The sequence below is a fragment of the Gymnogyps californianus genome, chromosome 3 (genome assembly GCF_018139145.2).
Source record: "Gymnogyps californianus isolate 813 chromosome 3, ASM1813914v2, whole genome shotgun sequence".
Taxonomy (NCBI): Eukaryota; Metazoa; Chordata; class Aves; order Accipitriformes; family Cathartidae; genus Gymnogyps; species Gymnogyps californianus.
The window spans coordinates 120,230,226-120,242,318 of record NC_059473.1 but is presented as its reverse complement, the minus strand read 5'-3'; the positions used below and the strand labels follow the sequence as shown (position 1 = coordinate 120,242,318).

At 37.7% G+C, this 12,093-nt stretch overlaps 1 protein-coding gene across 1 annotated transcript in view; it reads left to right on the top strand.

The window, feature by feature from the left end:
* The window catches only part of ITSN2 (intersectin 2), an 85,361-nt gene that overhangs the window by 52,423 nt on the left and 20,845 nt on the right, over nucleotides 1-12,093 (top strand). The window contains exons 18-28 of the mRNA XM_050894746.1: nucleotides 856-1,301; nucleotides 1,891-2,012; nucleotides 3,731-3,906; nucleotides 4,197-4,341; nucleotides 4,816-5,021; nucleotides 5,861-5,925; nucleotides 6,849-7,015; nucleotides 7,333-7,378; nucleotides 7,567-7,688; nucleotides 9,433-9,529; nucleotides 10,652-10,843. Of these exons, the coding sequence (XP_050750703.1) occupies nucleotides 856-1,301; nucleotides 1,891-2,012; nucleotides 3,731-3,906; nucleotides 4,197-4,341; nucleotides 4,816-5,021; nucleotides 5,861-5,925; nucleotides 6,849-7,015; nucleotides 7,333-7,378; nucleotides 7,567-7,688; nucleotides 9,433-9,529; nucleotides 10,652-10,843 (1,784 nt within the window). The remainder of the gene's footprint in view (nucleotides 1-855; nucleotides 1,302-1,890; nucleotides 2,013-3,730; nucleotides 3,907-4,196; nucleotides 4,342-4,815; nucleotides 5,022-5,860; nucleotides 5,926-6,848; nucleotides 7,016-7,332; nucleotides 7,379-7,566; nucleotides 7,689-9,432; nucleotides 9,530-10,651; nucleotides 10,844-12,093) is intronic.

Sequence of the window (12,093 nt, the reverse complement as noted above, 5' to 3'; positions counted from 1 at the left end):
AACATAGCTATCTGATAGAGTAACAATATTACCGCACAGTTCCTACTAGATCCTGTCATGTGCTTGAAAACACAATAAAATGACCATCAGATGAGTGGACCTCCCGCAGTGATTTGATGAAGCAGTCTCCTCTAAGCATGGTCCCTCCTCAACAACCTCTTCAGAAGGTGGTCCAAAGGGTTAGGTCTGCTCTTTTCAGAAGAAAGGTCTCAACAGCTAAAATACAATGATTTTTAAGGGTCTTGAATTGGATAATAACTTCTTTGGAGAGATGAGGCACAGGATAAAATCTGAATAATTTCAGAGAATACGGTCAGGTTTCCAGATTCTGTCTGCTGAAGAGTGTGGCAGCGGTGGAGATAAGCGTATTGAATAGATTACAACTGCTGAAGGCAAAAAATTAAAGCAGCAAAGATAGTATGCAAAGGCTATTTTTACGTATGTACCAGAGTGAAATTTTGTTATTAATCTGTTTGGAAATCTTAGTTTCCAGTTGTGAGATTTGGATACTACCTTGGTGGACAGCTTAAAGCCACCCTTGTTCAATTAACAGATCACTTCGTGCTCATCAGGATGTAGGTGAGCAGAAGTGCTCGTGGAGGCACTGCACAAGTAACCATGTGGCAGTGTTTCTATGCCAAGATTTTAATCCATTTGTTATTTATATGTGAAGTATACTGGCACTCATGTTAAGACAAAGCACGGTCTCCTGTGGAGGAGCTTACTGCCCTCAGAGAAAAGTAGTCAACATCATAGACTCAATTTTACTTAAAAGTGCAGTCGATTACTCTGAACACGATCTCATTCATTTTTATCTGAATGTTCTCCCACTCCTCTCTCATTCTTTTCTTTCAGAAAAGCAAAACGGGAGAAGGAGAACCGATGGCAGGAAAATATCCGAAGGGAAGAGGAAGAGAAAAAGAAGCGATTGGAGGAAGAACGAATGCAGGAAAAAGTTCAAGAAAAGCTGAAAGCTGAAGAAGCAGTTGCTCTGATGAGAGAAAGGGAAAATAAACAACAGCTTCATGCAGAGGAGGAGAAAAATAGGCAAGCCATGATCTTGAAGGAAACAGAACAACAAAGGCAGAGGCAACTGGAAGAAGATAAAAGAAAGCAAGAACAAATTGCAAAAGAAGCTGAGGAGAGGCGTAAGCAGAACGAAGAAATAAAGAAGAGAAAAGAAGTGACCAACTCTCAAGAGGTGGAGAAACGCGCTTCTAAATTAAACATAAATGAGAAGTTTGCAGATCTGTTGAAACCAACAGAGGGTAAAAGTCTTAAGCCACCCTGGAAAAATGAAGGTAATCTTAGTCTGTTAGATTTTTGCTTTAATGGTTCTTATTTTCCTGAGTGTTGTTTCATTCTTTAGAAGTATTATTGCTAATGTGACACTATGGCAGGCTTATTGTCTAAAATATTATTACAAAAACCCAACAATGTTCCATGTCTTTAGTCAGGTATAAGTCATCCTGTTAACTTAGGTTACTTTGATCAGTTTTCAGCACCTATGACTCTGATGACAGATCTTCCAGTGGTCATGGCCAACAAATCACAGATGCTGGAAACAGTAATATTTTAGCTTTTTCCTAAGGCCTGCACTTTCTGTCACTAAAGCAGAACGCTAATATTGAGGAGTTTTGCTCAATGATGAGTGGATGGGCACATAACTCTCAGCAAAGTGATTTGTTAACATTGAAATCTAGTTTATTTCTGTATTACTCAATGCCTCTTATTAAAAAACAAAGAACTGAAGTCAACCTAACTCTAGCTGTGGGACTCTGAAAAATACTGGTATGTTCATATGTGTTGCTTAGAATGATAGGGCTCCAACTAAGTGCATATCTTTCAGCTGTATCAAAATGGTAACTAGTTTTTTTTTTACCCTTTCAGGCAATGCAGCTAGTGTCTCAGAGTCTAGGAATTCAGTTGCCTTGGTAAATTACAGAGCTTTATATCCATTTGAAGCAAGGAATCACGATGAGATGAGCTTTAATACTGGGGATATAATTCAGGTAAGATTTGCCATTGACATTTAACTTGCAAATAACCAACCCTGCTTCCCCAGCCGTGAGGTACACCAAGGTCTTAAGTGTCAAAATCATTATTTTGATATATTTCATGACTTACTCAAAATTTAAATTTGATTGGTTTTTGGTTTTTGTTTTGTTTTGCTTTGTTTTTTAACCGGTGAAATTAGAATTAGTTCAGCTAAAATCTTTGGATCTTACACATCCTAGAGGTGTTGAGAATCTGTTTAGAATAACAATAGTGAACTCTAAACATAAACTTTCTGAAATTAGTTGATCAGGAATGATGTAGTGCTGCAGTTTGTTGTACAGGTTGGCCTTTAAGTGTCCACTTGAAATATGAGTGTAGAAAATAGAGACATGAATGGCTACATAAAATGACAAAATTATTAATGCCATTTCAATTCAAATGAAACCAACTAGTTATTTAACAAGTAGCTGTGAAAGGTTCTTCTGAATCTTAATACCGTTTTCTAATGTATTGTTAACATAGACTTCTGCCTCTTGTTGGCTGGTCCTTCATAAATGCTCCCTCAGGCAGATACCTATAGTAGTTTATTCTGTGTCCATTCTTTGTAGCACTTTTCTGGATTCAGCTGAATATGCTATCTAGAATATTATAGCAGGACCGTAAGATTGGAAATGTCTTCTGGCATCTTAGTTGAAATCTCTGTTATTTCATGTAATTATATCACTTGTCAGCATACATGTTTTTGAAAGCATGTGCATTCAGGTGGACTTGTGAAAACTGATTTACAACTGTGGTATGTGACAATTGACATATATGTATCTCATCTGTAAGTACATATGGTTCCTCATTCAGACTATAAGCGATGTAGGTAGGTGATAAGGGAGACTTCACAAAGCAATGTGGTACAAAATATTAAAACACTTAAGCATTAGCCTTCAGTTTGACACTGTTAAATCATTTATTTGCATTTTCATACCAATGAAGCATGGAAGGGGGAACAAGAGAAGTAGGTTTTGTTTTGGCGTCCTTCTCAGATATAATTAACTGTGTCATTTAACTACTGATGACTTATTTTAGAAATAGGCTAACAGCTGCCACCGCCGCCTCCTCCTCTTATACCCCAAACCTCAACTAAGCTAACTAGCTGATAGTATTTGATGAGCTGCTAATTTTTAGCTAATTTTGACTAATTTGCAGCATAATGGAGGCTTCAGTATCGCTATGAATGTTTAAGGATGCTCTATACTTAATCGTATAGTAAATAACAGAATTTTTGGACGTGTTTTGGATGCAGTCAAATGACACAGTTAATTATATCTGTAAGCAGAACTGCAGCAGTTGTTTTCCTGCGCTGCTAGGCTCCCCAGCTGCTGCCTCTCGGCTGCGTGTTCGGCAAAATACAACACAGTGCACGGTAATTTTTGGCAAGCCAGAGTGGCTCCAGGTATTGTATGTGATCCCCGATGTGCATGTTTGGGGCCCGTTTGAAGGAATATGTCTTTGAGGCCTGCCTCTACCTGTGTCTAAAACCAGTGCAATTGCATCATCACCCTGTTTGAACAGAGCAAAATCAGCTCAATTCTGAAAGGGAAGAGAATGAAAATGCTGATCCTTGTATGAGTGCTGCTCACGCTGCTCAATGTAGAGTGCCAGCAGGTGCTGACGCACTAGATACCCTGTTTGTTTCATGCTGCTAATTGTGTTGTCTTTGTATTTATCTTCCTGTCCATAGGTTGATGAAAAAAATGTGGGAGAGCCTGGTTGGCTTTATGGGAGTTTTCAAGGACATTTTGGTTGGTTTCCATGCAATTATGTAGAAAAAATACCAGAAGGAGAAAAATCTTTATCTCCTAAGAAGGCCTTACTTCCTCCTACAGTATCTTTATCTACTACCTCAGCTGCTTCAGAGTGAGTTTTTGTTATGTTTGTGTTAAAATTGCTTTTTCTACATTTAGCTAACACATAATGTGCTGTGTAGTTTCATTTGTTGTTTGTTTTTAAAATATAAATGCAGAAAACTTATTGAAGAACCTACCTGAAAGTCTTAGCTTGGAAATTTTAAGTATTTGATAGTCTGCTTCACATTATATAGAATATCTGTTTTATATATGTTTTTTTTTTAAAAAAAGTTATTCTGCTTGAGGTACTTTTTAAATAAAAATTGTAATGTGTTAAATATGCCTGTATTCAATTTGCAGACCACTTTCACCAAGTAAATCCGCAGAAGAATCTGATTACCAAAACATACCTTTTTCTAGTCTGAATGTTAATACAGCATGGCAACAGAAATCAGCTTTTACTCGCACTGTGTCCCCTGGATCTGTTTCACCCATTCATGGACAGGTATATTGTGTGAGAGTGGAGAACTTGCTGTATTTTAGATTGATGTTAGTGAAACTGATTTAAAGAAAAACCAAACCAAAACACAACTTTTCTAATACTGCGTGCACTGAACAGGCTAGAGGATAAAGAAGCTAGTCTGAATGCTCCATTAGTGTGTGTTGACGTAATTCCATGTATTTCCAGGGACCACTGAGCCAGAATACTCATGCAGTATGTTTCATAATTCTAAAATCATTTTCATCTGTAATTAGACACACAAGATACTTCTAACAAATAAAAAACAGAGTTGAGAGATTGTTCCTCAATCAACAGCTTGTATACATCAATGTAAAAAAAAAAAAATTATTCAGCCATCACTTAGGAATGAAGTTGCTTAAACTTCAATAAAAGATACATCAATGTTTGTTTGTGTTTAAGACTTGCACCAGTTTGGGGTAGTGTGGGCAATCAACATCTCCACTTCTGTCTTAACAGGGGCAGCCTGTCGAGAACTTAAAAGCACAAGCACTTTGCTCTTGGACTGCAAAAAAAGATAACCACTTGAATTTTTCAAAAAATGATATCATTACTGTCCTGGAGCAGCAGGAAAACTGGTGGTTCGGAGAGGTACATGGAGGAAGGGGTTGGTTTCCAAAATCGTATGTCAAGCTCTTACCTGGGAGCGAAATCAAGAAAGAAGAGTAAGTGCGACTTGGATTTTTGTTTTATTCAACAGTTTACAAAAAGAGGTGGTTTAGAGTGCAAAATTCTTGCAGTGCTTTAAAGTGCAGAATATAAATACCGTTTACAATTTACACCATGCCATTTTAGGCTTTTATTATTTCATTCTAGCAAGCCAAGTAATATTGGGCTCGCTACTGTGTAAATAGACGGCCTTCCAAGGCTGAGTGCTGTGAAAAATCAGTGGTATTTGATTATTCATCAAGACCCAGAGTTTGTTTTGGTTCGTGACCGAGTCAGCTCTCTTGTGGTGTAGTTGTGTTCTGCCTCTGAAGGTGCCAGTTCCTAAGTGACTTACAAATAATTGTAAGCTCACAAGGCACATCTTGCAGAAGTAGTGTATTTTTCTTTACTTGAAAAGATCATTATGTCTATTCTAATGCTGCAAGGTAACTGTTCAGGTAATAATTCAAAGTCTGGTTACTGATGGGATGGCTGCACCGTTGTGTGCGAATTGTTCTTCTTGTGCGTTATGATAGAAGTTCTTAGAAATTCTCTAGAATGAGAGAATTTCTACAAAATCTTTAATTTTGTACTTCTTTTGGATAGCATAATTTGTGAATATATCTTCTCGTCTTTCATCGCATTACGTTTCTTTTTTTGAAGTGGTGTGCTCTTGGACGCCATTCATATCTTAAGTATCAGTAATACCTGTCACTGTTTGACAGGGAAGCCTTTGCAATTAATTCAGAGGCAATAGCAACTTTGAGATAACCAAAGTGACCTTAGTTTCATCCTAATAAAGAGATTTGTTCTTGATCAGCCTTTTAGTTACACAAACCTTTTTTTCTTTCTGCAGACCAGAAGCTATTTATGCAGCCGTAAACAAAAAGCCTAATACACAGTCTTACGCAGCAGGAGAGGGTAAGACAGCACAAAATACGCTACTTAATGATACGGTCTGTTTCTGCTTAATGGCATGTGAATAAGCTTAAATATGTGAAGTTTCTGAGCAGGCCTTTTAATGCTTGTCCAGAAGACACAGTGCAAATGTTGAGCTACTGATACGAGAATTCTAAAACAGGAACTTGAGTAGAGCTTATAACTAATTCAGGTTGAGCATAGGCCTGCGTTTTGATTTTGTTTTTAAGACTTTTGCTCGAGCATTGATTTATTTCTGAAAACTTAAATATGTCTCTTGCCCATAAGCTGAGTTCTCTTCCTGCTGTTCTCTACTGTATTATGCTATACTGTAGAGACATAAGAAGGGATTTTTAGTCTCCTGAGTGTGGATCATTCTCTTTTAATCAGTAGGGAATGGAGAAAACAAATATTACTGGAGAAAAATCTGTGGGAAGCACTTTCTAGGCCTTTTAATCTAGTGTATCTCTGTGCTTCCCCAATTATATTTTCATTCCACTTGTGTTTTTCATTTTTCCTGTGTCAGATAAGAATGGTTTTAATCAGGTTTAGGTGTGGAATATACATGCTTGCTGTGAAACACAGAGGTAGGGTGGAATACTTAATGCAAGAGATGAGTTTTCAAGCTGTGGTCTACAGGCCTCTGCTGATCCGCAGGATGATCGTGGGCTAGTAACTCTCACTGTGCCGAATTCATCTATCTGTGCAAAGTTGTGTACCTGTCGTTCAGAGTTGTAAGCGTGAGGCGAGATGTGATTACAATCAAGGAAGTAGGTAGGTCGATTCACAAACTTGTGAAGACATGATCCATGTTATGAACGCACTGATGAATGCTGATATCAAAGATACCTTTACTTGCATCTGATGTGCTTTTATCCTCCTATCTGAAACTATTGTCTCCTTCTTTATATGTGCTGTCTGCACAGAGTATGTTGCGCTCTATTCATACTCAAGCTCTGAGCCTGGTGACTTGACGTTCACGGAAGGTGAGGAAATCCTAGTGACCCAGAAGGAAGGGGAATGGTGGACCGGGAGCATTGATGGCAGAACTGGAATCTTCCCCTCCAATTACGTCAGACCAAAGGATCAAGAAGTGAGTTCATATTCTGAGAATTAATGCATGATGCTTTCTCTCAATTTTACTGTATTACTGCTATTGATATCTAGCTCTTAGTGATTTTAAGCAGAGGTTAATGTGCTTTACAGAAAAGGAAAAGTCTAGGTAGCTTGAGTGCTAAATCAGTGCTCTAGCCACAGCGTCACACTGTCTCTGTCCATACAGAATGGTATTTTGTTAAATATGGGCGCAAAATTAAAATCTCCACGTGCTTTTCTGTCCACATGCTTAAAATTGGTGTAAACTCTACTGGTTTTATTGCACATTAAAAGATGATTGTTGTGTCTTTGTAGGCTTCTAGTAATGCTGGCAAAACTGGAACAATAAATAAGAAACCCGGTAAGTGTGTGATAACTTTTTAACATTTAGGACTGTTTCTTAAGTGACTATGAGCATTTAGGTTCATAGCAGTGTTTTAATGGTGGCTGATGTACTTAGCTGCAAGATATGTACCAGGATATTTCTGTGGATCTAGCTTTTACTGTAATGAAAAAATAACAAATGCAATTAATATATTATCTTTTCAGAAATTGCTCAGGTTACCACTGCCTATGCTGCATCAGGAACTGAACAGCTTAGTCTTGCTCCAGGACAGCTAATACTTATTCTGAAGAAAAATGCTAGTGGATGGTGGCAAGGAGAGCTGCAGGTAGTTATTGAAGGAAAAATAATTGTGACTTCATGAACGGGAAGGAGGTGATCTTCGGTTTAATTCGAGAAAACAACTAAGTATAGTGTTCTAAAAGCTGTCTAGAAAGTTATTTTCATCTTGTATAAACCATATTAGGGGAAAAAGAAGTTTTTTAATTAAACCTTGGATTTCTGGGGTTTTTTGTTTTTTTGGTTTGGGTTGTTTTTTATTTGGTCACGGAAAATAGTAAAACTCAATGAACATGTGCATGGGAGGAGGAAGAGGGATGTTGACAGTTAATAAATTGGTTAGGGTTTAATTGGTAAAACATTAAATTGTAAAATTATTCTAATGAAAGAACAGGAATTCTTGGAAGTTGGAAGCTAGTTTATTGTCAAGGTTGCTGTTCCCACTTTTCTCCTTTCCCCACCTAGTGATGAATTTCTAGTCCCAGGGGATGAGGGTACTGTTACATGACATTCTTCTTAAATCATAGTTGATATTTTGACTTTTGGAGCCCCTTGGATCTTGTCCATAATAGCCTTCATCTTTGCAGCCAATGCAAGAAGTTAAATCATCATCTTATAATGTCTCTTTGTTACCCTTTTTTCTTTAGCTGAATTTCAGCTGAATCTGCAGCGTTAGCCTGAATTTAAACATGTTACTTCCAATACTGAATGCTGTTTCCAATATTGGGATTGAACAGCACAATAGAAAGTTCCGTCCTCTTAATATCACTTCATTGGCCTTTCCCAAGGTATTCTACAGCTGCACACACTCTGTTTTGAGTGAATACTCTTGTTAACACCCATCTTCCCTCTCCAACAGTTAGAACAGGGCTCACCTAACTATTCAGCATCTGTTTTTAAAACCAGCCTGCTTTACAGATACAGGAGGAGAGATCACAGGGAGCAAGCTGAGGAATTGCTGCACTGAGGTTTCTGTGAATTAACAGCAGTGGAAAATCTATTCATAGTCTGTGCAATAAAATAAATAAATACAGAAAACAATGAATAGTTTGTATTTTAAGAAAGGTAGGCCCAGTGCTGGTTCAGGAAGAAGCTTCAAAGAATTAAAAAAAAAAAAGAAAGTGGGGGAAGGGAAGCTAAGATACGTAATTGTCAGTTCTTGCTAGTTTGAATTTCTTTTTTTGTTGTAATAGAGCTCACTCTGCAGTTACTGCTTTCTAAAAATCTATGCGTACTTCTACATCCTGACTTTTTTGTGCACTCTGAAGTACATTTGTTTCTTCAGTGTGTGCAGAGATCATCTTTACCTGTGGGACTAAAAAAGCAAAGACTAAAACGTGAGGAAATTCTTTTCAAACTCTCACATGCTGTACTAGGTAGGAAGTGATATCAAATACTTAGGTCAGGATTTTCAAAAGTAGCTTATGGTAATTGTTACCTCTGTTCTGGGTATCTCATTAGAGCCTCCTTATATGATGCATAAGTGGAATGTTCGTAGAGCCAATTTTCAGCACTACAGTTAAATTGTGCACTGAAATAATTAGCTGCACTTGAAAATTTTGGATTAATACATTTGCCAGGACGTATTAGGGTGCAGCTTTATTTGAATTGGGTTGTTTTATCCTTTAGCCAGATTTTTTCGTTTTGAGATCTGTTTAGTATTTAGTTGATGTTTGGAAGCCTGACTTTTTGTCTTTTGTTGGCAAAACTGTGTGACATATTTGTTGCATTTTTTCCAGTCTGTAGACTATTTAGTTTTTTAATTGTGTATTAACCATTTTAAACATTTACAGGCAAGAGGGAAAAAGAGACAGAAAGGATGGTTCCCTGCCAGCCATGTGAAGTTACTGGGTCCGAGCAGTGAAAGAACCACATCTGCTGCTCCCTCAGGTGAAAAAAAAAAAAAAAAAAAAAAAAGACTTTATATTTCATTTAGAGTATTTTATGTAACTGCTTCAGTTGTTCAGATACTAGTCTGAATTACGTAACTAGTGTAATACTATGTTTAATGGCCGTATCTGATTGTGGTGTCACTGTGGAAGGTAAAGTCCTAGTCAGAATCTGGTCTTTCAACAGACTTGTCCATTCAACTCTTATCTCTGTCCAAGAAAGGTGAAATCTCACAACTTCTTAATCAAAACAGTTCTTCGTAGGGTCCCTCCCTAGCATATACTGTCCTCTACATACCTTACAACAGAAAGTCTCAGTCATACAAAGACCCTTATATCCAGAAATCTGTGAGGATCAGCAGTCCATCTTCTATGGCAAGAGCTTTTTAATTTTGCTGAATGCACTGAAGAGCCACGCTCTTCTCATTTGGAAACTCCATGTTTCCAAATGCTAGCAAAAATCTTACAGAAAACTAGCAGTCATTGACAAACACTTTGGAATTACATGCACTGCTCCTTATAAGGAGGGAGACTAAGCAGCAAATTTCCACTGGATTTTTCCATTTGAATGGCCGCATGCAAATGAGATTATTTCACAGAAAAGGAGCTTTTTTGGTTCTGCATGCTTAAATTGTGCCGTTCTCCACAGTTATGATTTGCTTATACAACAGCTTCCTGGGTATTACTGGGCAAAACTGCCCTCTGACTGAACTGGCAGCTCCCGATTAGCTAATGCACATTGCCTTTGCCTTTGCCACGTTTTTCTCACAAGTATCAGCTACGAGATAATCAAACTCACTTTTTTTCCGAGCCAGTAAAAGAGATAGAAACATACTTGATTGTATTTTAAAATGTTTAGGTCAATAGATGCTATACTAACGGAATCAATTTGCTATATAAGTGCATAGATATATAAAGTGGAAATAAAGATTACTGCCTGGCCCAATTAAAAAAAAGTAAAAGAAAAGGGAGGACAGTTCCACATCCAGATAAGATCATGTGGTATTTTTCTTCTGTAACAGCATATGTGAAGTTGTTTCTTTCCTGTGGTTATGTATAACACTCAAAAACAGTCTTAATACTTGTGTAACAGTGTTCTGCTATATTTGTTTTTTCTCCGTAGTGTGTCAAGTGATAGCGATGTATGATTATATGGCAAACAATGAAGATGAGCTCAGTTTCTCCAAAGGGCAGCTTATTAATGTACTGAGCAAAGATGATGCTGACTGGTGGCAAGGAGAAATCAGTGGTGTGACAGGTCTCTTCCCCTCAAACTATGTGAAGTTGACCACGGATTCTGATCCAAGTCAGCAGTGTAAGCAACTTTTTTATTTTTTTATTAATTTTGTTACTTTATTTCAAAGGTGCATTGCTAGTCTTTTGCTTTGTGTTTGCAATTTGGAGTAACAGGCATCAGCTAAATTTATTGGTACTTTAAATACCCTTTCTTTAAATATTTTACTATAGTACTAAGTACTTTAAATACATTTCTGTTTAACCTACAAACAACGAGCACGTTACCAACCAGCCAGTGTGTGATAGTAAGTGCTAGGGTGAGCTAAAAATACTAGATTTGGTAGGTGTTCCCCTTTCATTAAAAATGCTGATGTTTGGTAACTGACACGGACTGGGAGTCAGTGCAGGCATACTATGCTCAATTATAGAACTTGTTCGACTTTTATAAAATACGAAAAAGTGCCTGCTGTAGTCATCTTCAACTTATATTTAAACTATTAGTTAAGTACAAATAATCATAGAAAGGATAGGAAAAAGATTCTAGCATTAGCAAGTGATCTGTCCTATGGCAAATACGCGTGTCCTGGCTCCCAGCAATCCAGCTCTCATTCAATTCTGAGAAACAAGATACATATCAAAACATATGTTAAGCTGAAAATTATCAGCAGCAGGCTGAGAACTGAATGCTAGAACATACACCTGTCTGACAGTCAAAATTTTCTCTGCCTTTTTTGCACGTAAACACAGTAAAGGTTTCTGGTGTCCCCCCCTCCACGCACACCCTGCTTTTTTGGCCCCCCTCCCCAGAGAAAGTTACCACCATTTTTACTCCCTCAGCTTTTCATCCTGGGGCACTGTGATGAAACCAACTTTTATATCAACCCATGCCATCAGTGGGTTTGGGAACATATCTTGATGTCAAAGTTGCTCCTTTGACATAACAAGCCTTGTCCCTTCACTTGCTCTTTTTTTCCCCTAGGCATCATTTGGAGTTTTCTCAGTATAAAGACACGCATCCAGAAGTCTAGTTGAGGTTCGCTCTTAATAGCCGATAGCTAGTGTGTAGGACCAGTTTGCACTTAAGATTTGATCGACATAGTTGTGTTCTTACAGAAGAATTCACAAACTCGGTAATGAAGGTACAGCTTGGATTGGGAAGTTAAAATATTTTCCCTGGGTAGCTTGTTATGGTACCTGGGCAAAATAGAGTATGCACAGTTCTTGAGGTTTTCTTTTTAGCTAAATTACATCTGTGCTCACATTTTTGGTAACACATTTTTATTTTTTTTTAAATGCCTCTGGCCGGTGTGGCTGTGATGTCAAAAACTT